At 34.6% G+C, this 23792-nt stretch overlaps 1 protein-coding gene across 1 annotated transcript; it reads left to right on the top strand.

Annotated features, from left to right (window-relative positions):
- Positions 1-2336: 2336 nt before the first annotated feature.
- Positions 2337-2666, top strand: LOC143583998 (non-specific lipid transfer protein GPI-anchored 7-like). Its single transcript, XM_077066158.1, has one exon. It carries the CDS (start codon positions 2337-2339, stop codon positions 2664-2666), a length of 330 nt encoding a protein of 109 aa, XP_076922273.1.
- Positions 2667-23792: the final 21126 nt, after the last annotated feature.

Genomic DNA, 23792 nt, shown 5'->3' on the forward strand with positions numbered 1-23792 from the left:
ATAAGATCTCATTAAATTAAAAATTGTTCTCACCAATTTATTGATGTAAAAATCCTATAAAATAGGATATAATAAAAATTAATATCTTATTTATTTTAAAAAAGATATATATATTATTTAAATTAAAAAACCAATTTGATAGTAAAAAAATAAACGGGTCTTAGGTCTCATCAAACCATAAGTATATTATTAACTTTCATAAATATTATTTATAATTAAAAAACCAATTTTATAGTAAAAAAATAAACGGGTCTTGGGTCTCATCAAAACCATATAGCTTTTAAACCGGGATATAATATCTCATTTATTTGTGAAACAATTTATTATCAAATCATAAGTATATTATTAACTTTCATACAATAAAAAAATATAAATTAAAAAAAATAAATATTAGAACAAACAATATAAAACAACCGTCGTATTACGAGGGATAAAAACTAGTAATAATATGACAACCTGTCATAATTTTGTGCTATATTTTATAGATTTAAATAATAATATATAATAACAAAAAAGTAAATTTGTTGACTCTTCAAACATTCTCCATCAAAGTTTCTAAAGAAGACCGATTCAAAAGAAAGAAACCGTGTGTGATGACTTGGGCCCATAATTGAATTAATTCGCCGAGACGACGAGTCAACCTCGCTCCGGTTCACACCTATCCATGATTTCAAAACATTAATTTGTCTACCGGTCCATTAGATATTTTAAACTTCCACGTTTTCTGCATATATATATATAGATATTCGCTTATAAATACATGTAGAAGACATTCTAATAAAAAAAATTACGTTTTTAACTTAAAATTATTATTATTATTTTTAAAAACGGTTTCTACATGTGTTTATGTGTAAAAACTCTAAAAATATTATGTAAAAATGTGTTTTTTACATGAAAAATGATTTTTTTAGTACTTTTTACATGTAAAATGAAGAGTTCACAATTCATTTTTATTTTAAGTTCACTTTTGAACCTGTCCATATATATATATATATATATATATATATATATATATATATAATCCAAATTAAGTTTTATTTACGAATTTTCAAAACTATTAAGAACATTCTGTACTGGATAAATATATTTATTACGAACGTACAATGTTATTTTTTTCCGTTAAAAGTAGAAAATGTTGGAGTTGGCATTGCTCACATTGACGGTATAAGTTATTATTGGTTATAAATAATAATTTGAGTTCTTAATATTTTACAAAATATTTTAAGTGCTAGTTGTTAATTTAAAGGTTTAATGAAGTATAGCTTATTATTGAAAGTTTACGATAAATTAAGTGCTATACATTTTCCATGTAAAGCTATTACATAAACTTAAAATTAATTAGCCGTAACAAATTTTAAACTTTAGGTAAAATATATGTTCTTTTTTTTTTTCTCTTTTGTTTTAGAAAGTAGCCATAAACCCATTGCAAGTTAAAAACTATGATAATACTTTATCAATATTTTAAAGCTAATCTGATACCCTCTAATTCTGTATGGTACCCCAAATATCAGTACTAAGTTTTTCAAGTTTCAAGTTCACTGTTCGAACGGGTTTATATATATACTCCGTATTACTTTAAGTACCACTATTTGGCCCTAGGGCTGTAAGCGAATCAAACGTACAACAAACAGTTCGGAAATTGTTTGACGGAAAGTTCGTTTATATTCATTCGTTTAATAAATGAACGAACATGAACAGCGCCCCCGGTCGTTCAATTGTGTTCGTGAACATTCGGTAATGTGTTCATGAATGTTCGTTAATATTCATTTGTATATGACGTTCATGAAATTTTTTTGTACATTTATTTATTTTATCTAAACATTTGTATTCATTAACTTATTACCCCTAATATAAAATAGATAATCATTTCTCACATTATTTTTGCATTGTTCTCATTATACATATTGATGAATATATCGATTTCAATCTCTATGCTCCGCTGATTTTATTTGTGTTCGTGAACACATTCACTCGTTTAATTGAAAACATTATTTTTTTAACAAACGAGCATAAACAAGATTTTATTCATGTTCGTTCAATTCGTTTGCAAGTTGCAACCCTATTTGACCCTAGTCTAATTACTCTCATGGACAAGGCAAACGGCGCCAACTAAATCAAGTTAATTAACCCATGACCTAATGGTCTAGTGGTATGGTGTTCACCTTTTAAAGTGGAGGTGGTGGGTTCAAATCCTTGCAAGTGCAAGGTTAGAGGGATTTTAGGTGAAAAAATTTGTTGTTTCAAAAAAAAAAAAAAAAAAAATCAAGTTAATTAAGTCAACGACTTCCAATATATAATAAGTCACCTCCATTTTCAATCATCAACTCCGGAGAAAAATGGCAGCCTCTTCTTCTTCTTCTTCTTCATCCATGCTTGTAGTTATCATCACCCTTCTGGTGCTGGCGGTGTCAACGGCACACGCGCAGGACCAGACGTGTGGTGCGAAGCTAATCCCCTGCGCCCAGTACCTTAACTACACCACAACGCCACCCAATTCTTGCTGTGATCCGATCAAGGAGGCGGTTGCCAACGATCTCCCGTGTCTCTGCAATCTCTATAATAATCCTGACTTTTTGTCCGGTTTCAGAATCAATATCACTCAGGCTCTTGGTATTCCTCGCTTGTGTGGTATCTCTTCCGATGTCAATGTCTGTAAGAATGGTTAGTTCTTGTCTTTTGCTTTCGGCTTGTGAAATTCATTGATGGTGGTAATTCATTTCCTCAATCAGATTTTGATTCTTTGTTCTTGATTTGATGATATTGATTTGGTAGTTTTCTATTTAATTTCAAATCAAATCTCTCACGGTTTTTCTGGTTCGGGTTATTTGGATATGGGCTTTTTTTGGATTGGGTTAGTTGGTTTCGAGTATCTAAGAAAACAATAAACCGAGAATGTTAAAAACCTACAAATGTTAAAATTAAAGCAAAATATCCGTCTTGATTTGTAACGTTAGAACATAATTCGATAAAATTTAATGAAAATTTTTCCAGTATAATCGTCTTTAGTCAATCGGCCATAAATTAAATACAATGCGAACATAACTGAATTTGCAAGGCTGGATACGAAAAAACGCGTAGGTATTTTAACTTTTGGCTGGAATGCAAAGTAAATCACTATACGGCTGGAATCCTAGTTGATATAGCCTATAACTAATTTCATGTTTTGAAAACGAAAACTTTATTCCGGTTTTTCGGGATGTCTTGAAACCCATAATTTAGACCCAATAACTGAACATAAATACTATGGTCGAGTTAGTTGCGGTTAAAAGTGACAGGTCTACTCTAAACTTGTTTGCAACTCCTATAACCCTTTGATTGCAACTCCTAAACTTGTTGCCCGCTTACCTGCCACTTCATTGTAAATCGTTTGGATGTTTCTATGAAGTCTCTAATAAAGTGACATTTTAATATTGATTTATGTGCTGATAATGTAACTGCAACATATTGATACAATTATGCTTTGACTTGTCGATCATACGGGTATGAGAACTGATATTTTGAATTATTAAATGTTGATGCAGCTCAAGCACCAAGTGGATCCACGACTCAACCAGGTACTGTCAGATCTCCTCGTCTTCTATTTACAATTAATGAAGTTTTAATATTCGTTTAATTTGAATCGTCTGAAACCATTAATTAATGTTATTAGTGACTCAGTCGATTTGTTGGGTGGTCGTAATTTGACTAAAACTTGGTTAATTTTCTCCTAGGTCCCACTCAACCTATTACCTAATCATATTCCTTTAGTTAAGGTTTTCTTTAATGTTTTTATTATTTCATTAGTCAGAATGTTTAGACGGATTAATAATTAAAAAAGATAAACATTATAAACAATACAAAAGTTAATAAAAAGTATAGAGCTATTTTATTTTTTATGTAAAGTTATAAACTGATTGATAAATTAATGATTAAATGAAATTAAGTGTCAAATGACTGAGTTAGAATTGATGGGTTTATACTTTATATGGAGGCGGTTTAAATGGACTCAACCAAACTGGTTAATCGGTTATGTTTCCTGCTTTTATAAAAAGAATTGTTTTCTTTTTAAATTCATATTTTACATGATAAAGATAAAATCAAAATACTTATTTTTAATGGAAAAATAGTTGTCTGTTTTTAATCTTTATACATGTAAATTTACTCTGTTTTTCAACACTTAGAACATTTTCTCTTTCCCTCTCATAAATAGTTACAAGAATGATTCTTTTCTTCACAATCAATAAATTAAAAGGTTTAAAAGTTACTCTTTCCTTTTTATTTACATTAAAAGATAAAATGTTAACATGCAATTTAAGCAAATATTTAAACTGATATTTTGGAAGATAATCTAAGAAATTGTGGATGAAAAATGATATTATCGAGGTATGAAGTATTTTTTTGGTATAATGAACCAGCCACAATTTTAATTGTATTTTTCTTAAATCTTGTATTAATTTCTACGTTGAGTTTATTTTGTTGGTTCTTGTTTTTTCAGTTTTGTTCAGTTAATTACTATGTCATGCTTAATCAAGTATTTATTGTTTTATTGTTTTTCTTGATGTTTAGTTACATTTATTTGTTTGTTTAATTAAGTGTTTATGAAGTATTAAAACGACTCGTTTGTTCATCTTGGTTTTTTGAAAAGACAATTTCATTTAGATCGAGGATATACAACACTAGAATTTCTATGTCACTATTTTTATTTTGTTTTGTCATTCCTACTTTGGTGCGGTGATAAGTTGGTTTGGGTGTGAATTTGATTTGATGTGGAACAATATTTACGTGTTTAAAAAAAGGCACTATTTTGTTATTTTTCTTGACCTGATTAGATTTAATTTGGCCCATTTGTTGTCACTGGTGACAAATTTCTGGCTCGTTTACCCGCATTAAAACCAAGTATATAATTATATTATAGTATATTGAAGTTGCTATTAAAATAATAGAGTTGTAGTTGAATCATTTATATTTCAGTGAAGCTTTTGAGGTGAATTTGAAATAGAATCTCATATAAGGCCCAAGGCAATCTTATTGTTTGTTATCGATTAATCTTGATCTTTGTCTAGACCACATTTGAACTTTGTAACGGCCCATCAACAACTCTTCATGTTATTAGAATATATTATTTTCTTGTTTCTAACAACTAGTCGATCATTCTGTTAACGAGATTGCATTTCGCAGGAAGTACCCCTGGCGGAAACGATGCAGGAAAGGTTGCTTCAAGTGGAGTTGTCGGATTGCTGTTTATTTCGATTTGTATGATGTTATTTTAAGACAAGTTATATGATTCAGTGTCGGTAGACTGTCGTATTATTGTTGTTTGTGTAAAACACCTGGTTATTGTTCTTGTGAGATAATAAATTATGGCTCTTTCAATTTTTTTCCATTTCTTTGTTTCTCACGTGTTTCATGACTAGTAAATGAAATAGATGTAAACATAGTATAAAGTTTTGGGAAAAATCCTTAAATGACCTAAATAAAGAGAGGAAAAAAAGGATCCAAAGTTTTTTAGGTTTTGACTATCTATATAATAGACTCCCCTTACACTTTAGGTGTCACTCTCTCAAGCCACATAACTGTTTGATTTGTAATTTAGAGGTTTTTATTCATTTCACTTAAATTTGCGGGTATATGTCTCACCAAAACCCGAATACTCTATAAATGGTTTATAACAACTTATTTATTTGTGAAATCTCTTTCATCATCAAACATTCAAACTATAATTTAATTTCTGTCATATATATATTCCCTGTCGTTGGTATATCCTTTCCATCACCAGTTAACTTACTTCTGATTACCACTTATCATCGTAAACCCCTCTCTCATGCATCAACCGCCATCGTCGCCTATACCCCCCCACCCACCCCCCCCCCCTCTTTTCCTTTGTTGGATTCCAGGCCTATAACGATTGCTACTGGTGATAAATTAGTAACATGCTATGTTATCTTCTATTTATAAATGATAAATTAGTAACATGCTATGTTATCTTCTATTTATAAAAGCATGCATGGTTTAGTTTTTGATGTTAATGCTCTCTGATACAAACCCAGTTTAAAATTTAACTTAATCCAAAAAAAATATATACACAATTTTAAAAATTTATTTTAATAATTGTTACCCGGCCCATTTTATGTTTGGAAAATTTTTATCAATAATACTTTCACGTTTATCAAGTAATTATTATTTTTATTATTAATGGTTTATTTTATTTATTTAATATATATAAATTAACTTTGAAAATATTCAAGCTTAACCCCCACACTAAACTTTAACCCTTTAATGCCTCCATCTCCATTCTCCAAGGGCCTGGTTGTAAATCATGTATATTATTTTTATTATAACCCTTTAACCCATGGATATATCCATACCCTTTGACCTATATCGGCTATTCGGATACCCATTTATGTTTCTTGAAGCTCAATTCTCGTCTCAATCTTGGAATTAAATCATTAATCATATTATACCTTCCATTTATGGCTTACCGACACCCGTTAATTATGTTATTTTGATCAAACTTATACATATTGCTATAATCAAGCCGTCTTTAAAGCAAAATTGGGATCACAATATAACGATCATTATATTTCAATTAATCAAACCCACATCATCTCCTAACCGTCGCCTACATTTACCCTAAGCTTAATTGCATTGTATCATCCATCAATGTCTGTTCGTGAAGCGTTGTTAGGCCAACGGGGCTGGTCCTCGGTTACCATCAATACAACATCTTAACTGGAATCCTTAACAGTATATCCCGAAGGGTTACTTTTCTCTCATCATCCTCATTTGTATTTCGTTCATCCGATCAGGTGAGTAATCTTACTTATTTTAAATCATTTTTGGGTACATATGCGTATTTACAGTATTTATCTATTATCTAGTATTCAAAACCTCAATTGTCTAATCCTTGTGTGTATATCAGTTCATGCCTAACATGCTATTTGCTTACTTGCTTTATTTGAATCGCATTCAGAGAGGTCCAACATATTCTCAGTCTAGTATGACCATACGACCGTCATAGTGGCCGGCGTCCGACGCATTGACAATGGTTTCACCGACATCTCATTCTTGGTAACCAATGCCCATTCGCATGGCAACGGTTTAGCCCTTTCTTTATTGTTTGGTTGATGTTTATATGTTATGGTTAACTGTTTATTCTCACATGAACAGTTTGCATTTTTCTTTAGTTATTATATATTATTACTGTTGTGTCTTAAACTAGTGTTTTAATCACTCAACATGTTTTGTTGACAAATTTTATACGCATTTGTAGGTTATCAGCTTGGTCGTTTAGCAAGATGAAGATCACGTAGAGATGCCCTTTTAGGATAAAAACTTAATTAATCATTGTTGTTGTAAGGCCCCGTTCCCGGTAGCCCTACTTTAACGTCAGATTTACTCATAAACGCAGTTCTTACAACCAGAGTTAATTAAAACTTTCACGGAAACGTTAACTTAAAGCATTCGTTACAAAAAATTCAATCTCTTCTTTGATACCATAAAACAGAACAATATATTTAGAACATCTTTTCTTCCATCTTCATATGCCAGCCGTTCAATCCATGCCATGTGCCAACCTCATGCTAGTTCTTTAATCTGCTCACCTGCGTGCATACTAAAAGGTTCTAGTTAATCAAGCAACTTGTCATACAATATATACGTATCCGAAGACACATAATCCACTGTCTAACCTGCTACTGCTTAACCACTTAGTTACCCCTACAGCTTAGCCTCTTAATTACCCCTACAGCTTAGCCACTTATGCCGCTTTATGCCACTTTAATAACGAATATCGTTATGCCACTTTGCCACTTTAATAACGAATAACGTTATGCCACTTTGCCACTTTAACACTCTTGCTAGACCCCTATCCACTTCTGTCACACTCTACATCTACTGTCTATAACCCACTTCCTACCAGCACATTATTTACACAATAAACAAGTCACATCAAAACAATCACACACACTAATAACCACTTGACAGTCGCTATCCTTGGCGATATGTGCAATATCCGAAGATCGTTCACGCATCGGCAAGCATTATATATTAGCTACTTGTATAACATCTATAGCATACACTTACCACTTAAGGTAAGTGCATTCACACTTTACATCGAGTATGCACACAGCCCCGAAAACATAACAAGGAAATGGGGCTAGAAACTCACCTGAACTCGGTTACTTCTTCAGCTAATAGTTATTCCTTCTCGAGCTGTGCGCGTCTAACTGTTTAATAATTAAATATCAAATACCACCCTAGCCATTCTCTTTGCTACTTAATCAGTCTTACGCGTCTAAGCCGGTTTTACTTCATTGAATCATTACCGGTTAGTTAAACGTTACTCGTTAGCCCTTTTAAAGGTATATTTCATAATTTATCAAAGTCCAAGGGCTATTATGTAATTATCTCGTTCTTTTCTAAGCCCAATGACTGTTCTATCATTCAACCAAACTTCTAATTCGTTATCCAGTCCCTAACGAATTGGACTATATAACGAACCAGTCCTCATACGAAGTGGACCTTATAACGAAATGGACCTTAGCGAATCAGTCCTCTTCACGAACTGGCCCTTCTGTAGCGATTTGAACTTTAACGAACTACTTAACGAATTAGGTTTAATTCGTTATTAATTCCTTAACGAACCAGAGCTAGTTCGTCATTCCCCAATTAACGAATCAGCTTAACGAATTAAGGCTAGTTCGTCAACCCTCCGTTAACGAATTACCTTTGATTCGTTAGTTTCCATAGCGAATTAGGGTTAGGTTTTGTCATAGAATGTCAGAAACATTCTCTGACATTCTTAAATACCTGCGCCGCCTTTCCGGCGCTGTCTTTCCCGCGCCGCTGTGCCGGAAAACCGTGCGGTGGCCGGAAAAACGTATTCCAGCACCGTTTTCACCGTTTTTCGTCCCGTTCGATCCAGATCTGAACTAGGGTGACCCCTAAGCTCATCTTAGGTTCGGTTTATACCCGATTCCACCCGGATCTCGTGACTTTAACGGTTTAACTGTGTCGGCTCGTCATTTTGCAACTAGATCTAACGGTTTGGACCTCTACAATAACATACTATCATTACCTCGGGTCGGAAATTGGTTCTCCTTCTTCTTCTTCTTCTTGTTTTCGGCTTAGAGAGGGAGAGAGAGTGGGATGAGAGAGAGCTAAGTGTGTGTTTTGGGTGGTGTATGGAGTATGAGAAAATGAATGATAAATGGGTAATTTAGGCTTATATAATTATGGATCATGAGCTTAAGCCCATGGTCTCATCCTTCTTTCCTTCATGACCCAAGTCCATAACCCATATCCATTAACCAAGACTAGCCCGCCCCATACTAACTCCTACTCTATTTTATTATTTCTCCGCTTACCCGAGTAAACTTTCCCGCCAATATTAAATAATAAAATCAATATTATTTTAGAAATTTCGGGATGTTACAGTTGTAACTTTTTTATACTTGATGTACTTAACTGTAATTGTTTTACTTAAATAAATTAAATAGATATTGTCATTTATCAATTTGCATGATAGTACCTTGAGAGCTGTGGACAATTAGCTCACGCCCCGGCATTTCCACCGTAGGTTGGGGTGTGACCGATTGGTATCGGAGCTGAAGGTTTAAGATAGGTCGTTAGGGTGCCTTAGTAACATGCTTAGGAGCTCCATACATGCTTATTTGTTTACCTTATGTGTTCTATTTGATTGTTTACAGTTTATGGAATTATTTGCTAGATTAAGTACTTATATAACTATTGAATTAATTTTGTTTATTTTATTTGTCATGCACACACACACACACACACACACACAACTCTGAAGCTATGCTTCACTTTCAAAATATTTTATTACTCCGAGACTATGGCTCGTTCTAAAAATTTTTATTTAATTTTATTAGATTGTCTTTTGTTGTCGTAAATTTCCTTGAGAATTTCCTAGCTTTGTTTTTGCTCTTTTCACTTAAAACTAGGGAGTGTGACAAGATTCCCCGCCATAGTGGAAATTGTTATGCGACCGACACTTTAAGCATTTAACGTAATCGGATAAACGATTACACCCTTTATTGTGTTTTATTGTTTTTAAAATATATAGTCGGGTGTAAAACCCATAGGACGCCATGGACACGCCAACCATACATTTGCACAATTTGTTATAGTTGCGATATTTTGTTGGAACATTACCATCCGTGGTGATACACGAGATGTTTCAACTACTTATACTTGAGTTCGTTTATTCGTTATTTAGTTTGCTCGGTTAAATAACCATGTAACGCTCATGGGCCGACAAACTTAATTGATTCGTTGATTCGATAATTAAGTTGGGTCATTCATATTGCCATGTAATGCTCATGGGAGGCCAACTCACACATTTGTTTTGGTTTTGGTATGCTAATAAGTCAGGGAAACAAAATGTCATGGAAAGCTCATGGGAAACCCAATACATCGAAGAACATTCGTTATTTGTTTATTTGTTTGTTTATTTGATTTATGACTTGCTTTAATTATTCTATTATTCAATGATGCAAGTAATCAATTACTTATTTGCTAAATCACTTTTGAATCAAGATCTATTGATTCGATCCAGTTATACACTCAAAACATTTTTATTCTCTTGATCAGATACAATATTCCATTTATCAAGACTTGGTTATCACGAGCCAATCAAACAATTTACACTCTATTGGCTTTCACTTACTCATCTTATCACGTTATTATATTATCAAAATATCCAGTAACTTAAATAATATTATTGCACAATTTAATAATAAAATGGCCTTTTTATACTCATGGTATCATATAAATAAACTATTAAACATATTTCAAGTATTCAACCTCAAATTTTAATCTGTTAAAACATATTAAACTTTGATAAAACTCATTCACTCATCAAATTAACTCATTGATTTCAATTTAGATTCTAACTTATCCTTAAGTTATGAACAAACATTAGTTTAACGTATTTTAAATTCATTTTTCTCAATAACTCATATGAAATCTACACAACTATCCAATCTTCTAATTAAATCACATCTTTATTAATCATAGAATGTTTTCTCAACATCAAACCACATCAATCATTTATTTTCTATAACCGCCTCATGGCCACATGTTTGTCAAGGAGATAGCTCATGCGAACTCTAAAACATCAACTCAATTTCCAAAACATAAATGCAATCTTGTTCATTAACTTTTTCGCTAATAATTACAATTCATTTACCCCTGCTCATAACAAACGCAAGTCTAAACATCAACTATATGTTGTTAATCGAATTAACAATCAATCTCAACAAGATCTTAGCATCTCAAACAAGAAACTTTACGTCAAAATTTACTTGTTACGCTTCACTTGCCACTATCACTATTCAGTTCAATCCTTCATATCATTTTGTACCCCATGTAATCGTTTGGTTATCTTGTTAATTCTTGCCACGTACCACAAGACGTTCCACAACTGTCTATGCCGTCAAATTCTAAAACCCATGCTATGATGATTTCCTCAAATTTTATACCTTGCTACCTATAATTGCTACAACTATGGAAATCTTAATCACCTACGCCATGTGTGTTCTCGATTCAATCATGTTCATCAAGCTCAAATTTTCCAAACTTATTCTATTGAACCATACCTTGCAACATAATCAAAATATTTCAATCCAATCAACTTCAAATATTCAAATTTTTATAGATCTAATTAATCAAGTTATTTTAAATCAGATATCAAATCAATCATAACTAAGTGTATTAAAGATGATGTTTTTGCCATTTTTATCTGAACACATTTTATATTTTTCAATCATACATTATGACAAATCTTTAGTCGATTTTTGATTTTAAAAAAACTTCGATTCTAATAATTTATTAATTTTAAGTGATTATGCTCATACAATAAAATATATCTTACCTTACTCCTAGTTTTTTCGCTTATCCTCGTTTATCCAACTCGTTTCATTCCCAACCCTAAGAAATCATTCCCTTTTCAAGCTTCCAAGATTTACAACTTATCAAAGGACGTTTAGAAACTTTAATTTTTTGTTAAATCAACTCAAGGACTCATTTCATCTTTAGCAATATTTTACACAATGACTATCTTCTATTTATATTCAAAATATATTAAAACTCTTGTTTTCTCACAATCATGTTTTTCAAAGTTTTGTAACTCACACGGTGGGAATGTGGACCATCCGACAGCCTAAGTAATTATGGAGGCCTACATAATTATCGAAGTCCTTGCATGAAGATCATAATACGTGCAATTGTGTGTCATAATATAGAATCAAAATTAGTTGGGATAATGGTACAAATGTAGATATGATAAGGACATGATGGATACGCCGCCGGTACATCTTATATATAAGTGTCCTAATTGAATCTTCAATTGGAGCGTTGTTCTGACTATTCAAAGTTCTGTTTTATGATAAATTTTTAAATTATACTTAAAACCTTCTTTTACTCAAAATTTAATGGTGTTGCTATAGTATTCCTTAATTTCAGGACAAAATTCTCTAAAGTAGGGAAAATTGTAACAACTAGGAGTTTATATTATTTTTTAATAATCGTTGCCCGACACATTTTATGTTTGGGAAATTTTTATCAATAAAACTATCACGTTTATCGAGTAATTATTATTTTTATTATTAATGGTTTATTTTATTTATTCAATATATATAAATTTACTTTAAAAAATATTCAAGCTTAACCCCCACATTAAACTTTAACCATTTAATACCTCCATCTCCATTCTCCAAGAGCCTGGTTGTAAATCCTGTATATTATTATTATTATAACCCTTTAACCCATGGATATATCCATACCCTTTGACCCGTATTGGCTATCTGGATAGCCGTTTATGTTTCTTGAAGCTCAATTCTCGTCTCAATCTTAGAATCAAATCATTAATCATATTATACCTTCCATTTACGGCCTACCGACCCCGTTAGTTATGTTATTTTGATCAAACTTATACATATTGCTAAAAAACAAGCCGTCCTTAAAGCGAATTTGGGATTACAATATAACGATCATTATATTTCAATTAATCACACCCACATCATCTCCTAACCGTTGCCTACATTTACCCTAAGCTTAATTGCATTGTATCATCCATCAATGTCAGTTCGTGAAGCGTAGTTAGGCCTACGGCGCTGGTCCTCGGTTACCATCAATACAACATCTTTTAGGAATCTTTAATGGTATATCATGAAGGATTACTTTTCTCTTATCATCCTCATTTGTATTTCGTTAATTCGATCAAGTGAGTAATCACTCTCCTATTTACTTATTTTAAATCATTTTTGGGCACATATGCGTATTTACAGTATTTATCTATTATCTAGTATTCAAAACCGCGATTGTTTAATCCTTGTGTGTATATCAGTTCATGCCTAACTTGCTATTTGCTTACTTGCTTTATTTGAATCGCATTCGGGGAGATCCAACATATTCTCAATCTAGTATGATCATACGACCATCGTAGTGGCCGGCGTCCGATGCATTGACAATGGTTTCACCGACATCTCATTTTTGGTAACCAATGCCAAGTCACATGGCAATGGTTTAGCCTTTCTTTATAGTTTGGTTGATTGTTTCTATGCTATGGTTTAACTATTTATTCTCACAGGAACAGTTTGCATTTTTCTTTAGTTATTATATATTATTACTGTTGTGTCTTAAACTGGTGTTTTACTTACTCAACATGTGTTGTTGACAAAAATATATTTTATACGCATTTGCAGGTTATCAGCTTGGTTGTTAAGCAAGATGAAGATCACGTAGAGATTCCCTTTTAGGATACAAACTTAATTAATCATTGTTGTAATTTCTTTATACTTGATGTACTAGACTGTAATTGTTTTAATTAAATAAATTAAATAGATATTTTCATTTATTAATTTGCATGATAGTACCTTGAGAGCTATGGACAATCAGCTCACGCCCCGGTATTTCTGCCATAGGTTGGGGTGTGACAGCCCTGACCACCATAAGCAACCCACAACTGCCGAAAATCCCCAACCACCACCACAATTTGTATCATCTTCCTATGACCCTACCTGCTACCCAATTAAATGAAATCAAACAAGTTAGTGGCTGGTGTCAGTTGGTGGCTGAGGTATCTTTTTCCCCGGCAGATTGATTCTTGGAAACGACGGCTGAAGCATCTTTTTTTTTTCTGATAGATCGATTCTTAGAAGTGACGATAGAGGCATGTTCTTCTCCTCCAATTTGATTCTAGAAAACGGCGGAAAAAGCATTATTTTTTCCGGCATAATGATACTCAGAAACGGCAACAGAGTCATATTTTTCACCGGTAGATTGAACTTCGGCAACGACGGTGAAGGCATTGTCTACTCCGTCAAAGTTCAAGCTAATTTAGTGGGTATAGTGTAACCCATTGGTAGCTTTATCGCAACAATAAACCCACTGATTTCCTTGAACTTTGATGGTGGTGGTTGGTGGCTGTTAGTGGCGGTGATGGTTGGTGGTTACCGGCATGGAAGAGGGGTGGTGGTTTGGTGGAGAGAGATAATGGAATATATAATAAACAAAATTTTGATTTTATCCCTTGAACTTTGAAAAATGACATACTTTACCCCAAACACTAACAAAGTTAGTGTCTCGTTACTCCAGGAGTTCCAGAAGAAAATATCTTAAAAGTTGGGAGTGTTGGGAAACATTTCGTACGTAAGTTGAGAGTCTTATATACCAGTGGGTCAAAGTTGGGTGTATTTAAAACCAATACACCTAAAGTTTTGTAGGAATTTCTGCGAGAACTTTCTCAAAAAGTTTTGCAAAATTGTTGCCCAACTGTCATTAGGACTTTCGCAAGAATTTTCACATGCCAAAACTTGGTTTCACATGCCTAACTAGTTTGGACTTAGTTTCGTATGCATTGGCGAAAGCATCGCATAAAAGGCCTAGTTTTGTAGGATGAACACCCTAGTTTTTCATGATGATCTATTAAATGAAACAACCCCGTTTTCATCCCCAAAAACAAACTTTTTACATCCTAAACTTGTGTTTAACATCCAAAGGACTAAATCCATATATTTATCCGTAAACATACGTTAAAATGTGGTTTTGATTAAAAACCCTAACTTTATTAAAAAAAACCGTAAAAACCTATAACATTAGATTTCAAAACATAAGGGTTTCAAATCGATTCTAATTTGATTCTTGTCCCGATTTACTCCAGAAACGATCATCTTACAACCTCTAAGCTTGAATCAATTTGTGACACCCAGTAAAATTGGTCATTTTTTGTACATTCTTTAAACATGATTTCTTTATTTTAATTCCCCACTCGAATAAAAATTAAAAAGTTTAATCACTACAGGTCTAGTATAAGCCCGCATATGCACAACACATTATATAAAAGTAATTTATTTCTTGAACCTTTTAATCTATCCAACGGATACGGACGTTGGTGATAAACTATTTAAAAGACTTGAATATTATAATATTAACCAAGAGGTTTGAATCCTGTATTATACAAATATGGTTATAATTATTGTTATAAAATATTCGAAAGTCGAATACATAACGAGTTATCGAGCTATTATTAATTATTTAATATCCTATCTTGCGACATGTTAGGAGGACATGAATGAGCGAAAACGTTAACAAAGAATGGAAGTTAAACTCCATAAACGCATCTCCTAATAACCTAGTCTGATTCCTAAACATCTAATTCCCACGAAATCATCGTCCAAAGCACCAAGTATTATTTTCTAGCCATCCTAATTAACTTAAACTAATGCACTTACTTCAAGTATCTAACAATTATACAATCAAAGTCAAGGAAGAGAGTTTCAACAAGATCCGGACCATCACCTTTCACTTCACTCTTTCTTGACCTCTCCCTCTCTACGTCATGATGTTTCCACCCATTCCCAGTTTTGTTTCTTTTCACAATCAACCAGTGCTACACTCAATAAGTTATAAGTTATGACATGATATAAATAAAGGAATAAATAAAATAAGAACTATTATAACACACTTATTTGTTATTTAAAGATAGTGTGGTCAGTGAAGAACATACAACAAATTATAACAAACGTTCACACATTCCCTTTCGTTTCATTTTGCGCCTGCCACTCTCCCAACTCACAATCCTCTCTTAGTTTACAACAAAGCACTCAAGAACAGCAGAAAACATTGGCCTCTCTCTCTTGTCTTTGTTTCCAACCGGTCACCCAAAGCACCACGTATTCTTGCATGACAGCAGCTCCATCACCAGAAAACCACCTTCCTCCTCCACCCACACCCCTCGGCTCTAGAGGTGCACAAATTGGGTATTAGAAAAACCCGGGTTCAGGCATGGAATCAGGTTCGGGTATTAGCAATACCTGGGTTGGGTTTGGGTTCGGGTCCGGGTATTGGCTTGAAAAACCATACCCTATGTACCAGGTTCGGGTCGGGTATTGAACTGGGTCTTCAATACCCGGGTATTTGAATACCCTTTTTTCGGGTTTTGAAAAATCTCGTTTCCGGGCATTTGAATAACCTATATTAGGATATTAAAAAAAACCCATTTCTACATAGATAGTTTCAGATATGGCTGGAACAAGAGAAGCTAAAAAGATAGAAGAAAACCGATTTCTGGATGGTCTCAAGGAATGATCGGCTCTAGGTTAAATAACCAAAACATGGTAATGTTCAAACTTACAAAAGTAAACCAACACAATATTGAAAAGGCCATAATGGTCCTTGGGGCATGCAAACCAAACAGTAAATAAGAAAAGCATTAAAAATGGAAATGAGACTAATTGAGCATATCAATACTCCCTTCTTAACCCACATTTTGTCCTCAAGAAGTGAGTTCAGAACATTCCGGAAAATGTAGCTTCAGCTCGTCTAAAAATTCCCACGTTGCGTCTTGAGTCGACTGCCCATTCCATTGCACCAACACCTTCATAGCTGCCCGATTACCACATTTGACAAGCTTACGGTCCAAGACGGCGTGCGGCTGAAGAGTGAACCATGCTTCTGTTGAGAGAGGGATGACTTTAGATGGTGGTCCACCCGCCTCCTTAAGCAATGAAACATAGAAGACCGGGTGAATCTGGGCCTCGCTCGGCAAGTCCAACCTATACGCGACATTTGCCACCTTCTCCACAATAAAAAAGGGACCGAAATACTTAGGGGTAAGCTTCGAATGCTTGTGAACCCTTAACGACTTCTGCATATACGGTTGTAGTTTGAGATAAACCCATGTACCCACTTCAAAAACTCTTTCACTTCGGTGTTTATTGGCCTGTTGTTTCGTACGATTCTAAGCCTTGACAAGCGATTACCTCAAGACCTTCAAAGCCTCTTCTATATCTTGCATCATGTCATCCACCTCTTTATACATTGAGTCCTTGGGAACGTAAGGATTGTGTAATGGGGGCAGAACCCGTAAAGGGCTTCAAACGGTGTCTTTCCCAAAGACGAGTGGAAAGTCATGTTATACCACCACTCCGCTAGAGACACCCATTTCACCCACGTGTGAGGTCTCTCCATCACCATACACCTCAAGTAAACCTCTATACACCTGTTAACAACCTTCGTTTGGTCGTCTGTTTTGCGGGTGGTATGCCGTAGACAACTTGGAAGACACCCCTGAAGCTTTAAAAACTCGGTCCAGAATGAGCTCAAGAATATGGGATCATGGTTTGATATAATTGAGTATGGACACCCATGAAGCTTATAAATGTTATCGAGGAACACTCGAGCTACTTACTTAGCCGAAAATGGGTGCCCCAAAACCATGAAATGCCCGTACTTTGTGAGACGATAACCACCACGAAAATTGTATCCTTGCCCTTCACCTTCGGTAGACCCCCTATAAAGTCCATCGAAATGTCGGTAAAAATAGTGTCGGGTATCGGCAAAGGTTGTAGAAGACCCGAGGAGGCTATATTTTCATGTTTAGCCCGCATGCACACGTCACAACCCCGAGTCACCTGGCGCACCACTTTCGTAATTCCCCTCCTGTAGAACAACCCTTTAACGCGTTGAACCGTTGCCTTCACCCCTGAGTGACCCCCCATCGGAGATTCATGATTAATTTTGACAATTTCTTCTTGTAAATATACGTCCCCACCTACTACCATACGATTTCCCTTGGTTAACCATGTTCCAGTCCACTTAAATCTTGGCAAGTCTTCTCCATTTTTAAGCTTTTGTACTACATTCTAGACTTCAATATCTTTTCCTTGACTTTCAATTATTCTTTGCAATAGTAAAGGCTCTATTTGTGAAACAACAGTAGTAAATAACATGGTGCCTTCAACACGAGATAAAGCATCAGCCACCATATTTTCCCCGCCCTTTTTATACTCGATACAGTAGTCATAGCCCATAAGTTTCGCGAGCCATATGTGTTGAAACCGTGTCGTCACCTTTTAGTTTAAAAGGTGTTTGAGGCTTCTCTAATCTGTGCGAATAATAAACGGTCCAATGATAAGGTAATTGTGCCACTGTTTTACCACCATCAAGATCGCAAGTAACTCCTCTTCGTATACTGATAATGTGTTCTGTCTCGATGATAAGGCCTTGCTTAAGAACGAGATCGCGTGGAGCTCTTGCATCAAGACCGCTCCTAGCCCAAACGCTGATGCATCCGTCTCGATTAGAAACTGTTTACTAGGGTCGGGTAATGATAAAACCGGAGCTGATGATAGTGCACCTTTGAGCCGCTCAAAAGCGACATGAGCCTCCTCACCCCAACGAAAAGCGTCTTTTTAGCAAATATATGAGAGGTTTAGCGATCATTCCAAAGGAGCGAATAAAACGTCGAAAATACCCGGCTAAACCTAGAAATCCCCGGAGTTGTTTTAAGGGTCTTTGGGACTGGCCATTTTTGCACCGCTTCGATCTTTGTCAGGTTCGTTTTTACCCCTTCCCCGGATATAATATGGCCCAAATACTCAATCGCTCGACCTTCGACCACACATTTAGATTCTTTAGCAAACAACATATTCTCCTTCATTATGGATAAAACTTTCCTTAAGTGTTGGGTGTGCTCATATTCGGTCCTGCTGTACACGAGTATGTCATCAAAAAACACCAACACTCCTTTTCGCAACATAGGCCTAAACACATGGTTCATATGAGCTTGAAACGTAGCTGGTGCATTCGTAAGGCCGAACGGCATAACGAGGAACTCGTAATGACCCTCATGAGTTCGAAATGCGGTTTTATGAACGTCTTTAGGTGACATGCGAACCTGGTGATAACCGGAGCATAAGTCCAGTTTTGAAAATAAGGAGGCACCACCCAACTCATCTAACAACTCTTCAATTAACGGAATCAGATACTTATCTTTTATAGTGACTTCGTTTAGTCAGCGGTAATCCATGCACATCCGCCATTGGCCGTATTTTTTCTTTACTAACACCACCGGGGCTGCAAACGAGCTCTGACTATTCTAAATGACCCCGAAATCCAATAGTTCTCGTGTGGTCTTTTCTATAATATCTTTTTGAACCGCCGGGTACCGGTAAGGCCGCTGGCTAATGGCTCTCGTTCCTTCCTTAAGAATGATACGGTGGTCAAAAGGTTGTGTAGGGGGTAGCTCTTTTGGCGTCTGAAACACCTCGGAAAATTCTCTAATTAATACCTGCCATGCGGGATTTTGATGCGTTAGTTTCGGGTTACATATAACCTTAGAGTGGTAAGTCTTCTCATCTTTACCATTAGCTAATTTTAGGCTAAATAATTGTAAACTTCCTCCTTTAGTGTGTTTTGCAGCAGCTCTCCTATATTTTCTGCCAAAAATATCGACATCTTATTATTTTGCAACCCCTTTAACTCATACTGTTTCCCCTCTACCTCAAACCTCATAGTCATTTTTTTGAAAATTCCAAAGAATATCTTGTAAGGGAAGGAGCCACTGTACCCCTAAAATCATGTCATAGTTTTACAATGCCAAAGTAGAACCTCTGTTGAGTACCATTGGCCTTGCATAGTCCACCGAAGGTCGGTACACAACTGGGTGCAAGTCAGTTGCTCCCGTCCGCAACACCCACTTTAATTGGCGTATTGTCTTTAACATCACATTCCAATCGTTTCGCCAATCTGTTGTCAATGAAGTTATGGGACGACCCGGAGTCATTAAGGATGTGAAGTTGCTGAGTACCCCTCTTGCCTTGGACCTGCATGGTCGAATAGAAGGGAATACCTGTTAATGCATGAATCGAAATCTGGTGCTCCTTCTGTTCGTCTTCGGGAACCGTTTCTTCCACAACCGGTTCATCCTCATCCTCTATCTCAATAATGTACACTTGATTCTTATTCTGGGCGCATTTATGTCCGGGAACAAATTTTTCAGTGCACCAAATGCACTCCCCTTTTGCTCGATTTTGTTCCAACTCTCTAATCGTGAGGCGACATGCACCCCCCGTTGGTTTGGTAGTGTTAGCTTGTGTTCGGTTTGGTTTTGGTAAAAGTGGTAGTTTGGTAGCATTGGTGGGTGGTGTAATCTTTGAACTGGAGCTGCTCTTTGTGCTTCCTATAGCCCACTTCCCAGCTATCAAATTTTTCTTCCAAAGTCTCATTGTTTAGTTCTTAAGTCTTAGCCAACCAATAACATCTTAACCGGTCCCTGAATATCCGGTCTAAGAGCCTTGGGATAAAGACTAATAGATTGATTAGAAAGAATGTTTTTGTTAGAAAAGATCGTTTTAGATAAGAAAATAAATGTATTTCAAAACTTTTTAAAAGTACTTCATAAATTTTAAATAAGCGAAAACAGAGTTTTATATATTTTTATATTAATAATAATATTATGTTTATATAAGTTTATAAAGCTTAACCATGATTTTTTGAGTAGAACTATAAGTTTATGTTTTAAACGACAAATAATAAATGTTATTTGTAGTAACAACACTTTGTGTCAAAATGATGATTTTTACATCAATATATATTTCAGAGAAATAGATATATGTTAGACGTAAAAGTAATAATCTGTATGAATTAAATGACCGAAATAGTATATAAAGTCGGGTCGGAAACTATGAACGAAAACACATAGTTATAATATGCTTTACTGAAAACATTAATCGTAACCTAAAGAAATTTATTAGAAAAAAATTAAAGAGTTATTTATTACTCGACCAACGAATCGGTTATATCTAAATGACACTGACGCTAATAAAAAAATTATATTCTTATTGTTTATATAAGCATATAAATATTTATTTTCAAGAGAATATAAAAGCTTATCACCAACAATTCGTCCAAATATTAAATGAAGCATTCGGTTGATGAAAGCAATCGACATAAACAAACGACATTCGGTTGGTGAAAGCAACCGACACAAACGAGACGTTTGGTTAGTGAAAGCAACCGACACAAACAAACAACATGTTCAGTTGGTGAAAGCAACCGATACAAACTAACAAGAAGTTCGGTTGGTGAAAGCAGCCGAAACAAACAAACGACACATTCAGTTGGTGAAAGCAACCGACACAAACAAACGAGACGTTCGTTTGGTGAAAGCAACCGACACAATCAAACAAGACGTTCGGTTGGTGAAAACAACCGACATAATCAAACGAGACGTTCGGTTGGTGAAAGCAACCGACACAAACAAACGAAACGTTTGGTCAGTGAAAACAACCAACACAAACAAACGAGACATTCGGTTGGTGAAAGAAACCGACACAAACAAACAAAACGTTTGGTTGGTGAAAGCAACCGACAGAAACGAATTAACAAAACGACTAGTTGGGTGAAAGCAACTAGCATAACAAACTTACTAGTTGATAACTAAAATTATCTGACCTTTCGCATTTATGAAACTAGATGGCCACGAGACCTAGACCTAATCAAATTACTAGCCTTTACAAAAACTAAACTCAGCAGGTGAATTTCACTACCCCTTTTTTTTACTATTTTAATGTTTTATAAATCCATGGGGCATAAACTTTATCAGAACTTCTAAACTTTTTTAACAACCTGAACTTCTTAGAACGTATTAGAATGATTAAAGATGTTTATTTTTTTGAACACCCAGATCTTCTTTGAATGTATTAGAACGTGTAAAGATGTTCTTTTTTGATTAGAACGTTTAAAGGTATTCAGTTTTGTTTTGAAACGTTTAAACATAATATTTGTGCTGAACTTATAAACAACATTATTTAAAAACGTATAAACAGAAAGTATAAACTTTTTGTACTGAACTTTTAAAGTTTAATTGATTTTGTTCTGAACGTTTAAACAGAACGTATAATACGTTTAAACAGAACGTATAAACATAACGTATAAACTTAATGTTAATACGTTCAATGTCAAAACCCAGAACTCAAAACTCAAAATTGATCGACGGAAGCTTCAAATTGATGATTAGTTGGATATATTTCAAGGTTAATTGATCAATTAGGCTCATCAACAATTTTAATTTCAATTTCAATTGGAAATTGCTAAACTGACATGTGACCAACGATCGATCGTGGTGACGGGGACGATGGTGGTGCTCATGACAGTAGACGATGGACGCGACGGTGGACTTTGACGGGTATGCGTTAAGTATTTTTAGGTTAATTAAAATTATACCACTAAGCAGTTTTAATTTCAATTAGAATCGATGGTGCAGGAAGTCGCGTATGTAATGTACGTTAAGCGATTATTGTAAGTTAACTCACCCCTATATATATATATATGTATATATATTACATATTAAACATATTAGGAGGTGAAAATGGTAATTGATTAATTCCGGTGAGACGCCGTTATATTAATAATTGCCGGCCAAAAATGTGAACGATTATGCACTACTTCACCTGCTACGACGATTCGTCAACCTGTAATTCAATGCTTATGTGCGTTATTGAATCAATTGTGTTTATTGATCCCTTATGTTTTCCCCAAACCCTATTTCTGCTTCTTCACCTCTGTTGGTGGGTAGATTCATATGGTAGATTTCCTTATTCAATTCCCTCAAATAGCTCATGCCAGTGTTTTTCATCGGTTCCTAATTCATCACCACAACAACGGCGGAATATTTTTGTAAATTTTGATTGTGATTGTTCACAGCAGCAGCTCCATAACGTCCATTCTTGCAAGTGGCGGCCACAAAAATAGGTTTCATCCACTTTCACTCTTGCTCTCTTATTGATTTGTTTTTGCTATTGTCAATATTGTAGAATCTCTTCCCTATCTGTTTTGTTTCATGCTTTGGTTAGATTATATGTTTTATTGTTCTTAATCATGTATATGTGCTCCAAGAGGAAATATGTTTCCAAGATTATTATATGGAAAATATAAACCATGTATATTCTCGCATTCTTCAGTGATTTGGATTAGGGATGAGATCGGTACCGATTTTGCTCATCCCAATTATAGATTTCAATTCTTATATTATTCTAGCAATTTCATGTTTCAATTCTTAATATTATTTCAGTGATTTTGGTTTTGATTCAATAACATGACAGAATGGGTAATATTGGATTGACTAGCTGCAACAAAGCTAATGATGCTTATGGTGTATGGGCTAAATATCATCTACAGGTCATAAGTTTGTTAGCTTCTGCCAAATGCCTTTGTTTGCATCCTTTACACATTAGTCTGCAAACTCTTTATGCGTACTTAGTTTAGTGATTTTTAATTGTAAAATGTCAATACTGTTTTACTTAAATGGTTCTTAAAAACAACAGGATTAATTATAAGATGACAACACGAGTGCTGCAACAAGATATTGTTGAAGGTGAGCTCAAAATTTTGTTGCTTTGCTTAAAATTGAACCAAAATTAAATGATTATAGAATTAGTAGGTTTTAGTCCAACATTATTAGAAACTTACACTTCATGTAAAAATTTGTTCAGTATTCAATATAATTTTGT

Source organism: Bidens hawaiensis, unplaced genomic scaffold (genome assembly GCF_021521415.1).
Source record: "Bidens hawaiensis isolate Kalapana, Puna unplaced genomic scaffold, B.hawaiensis_p1.1 tig00032755_1, whole genome shotgun sequence".
Taxonomy (NCBI): domain Eukaryota; kingdom Viridiplantae; phylum Streptophyta; class Magnoliopsida; order Asterales; family Asteraceae; genus Bidens; species Bidens hawaiensis.

Coding starts and splice junctions, on each gene's coding strand:
- LOC143583998 (XM_077066158.1), top strand. CDS start 2,337: ATGGCAGCCTCTTCTTCTTCTTCTTCTTCATCCATGCTTGTAGTTATC.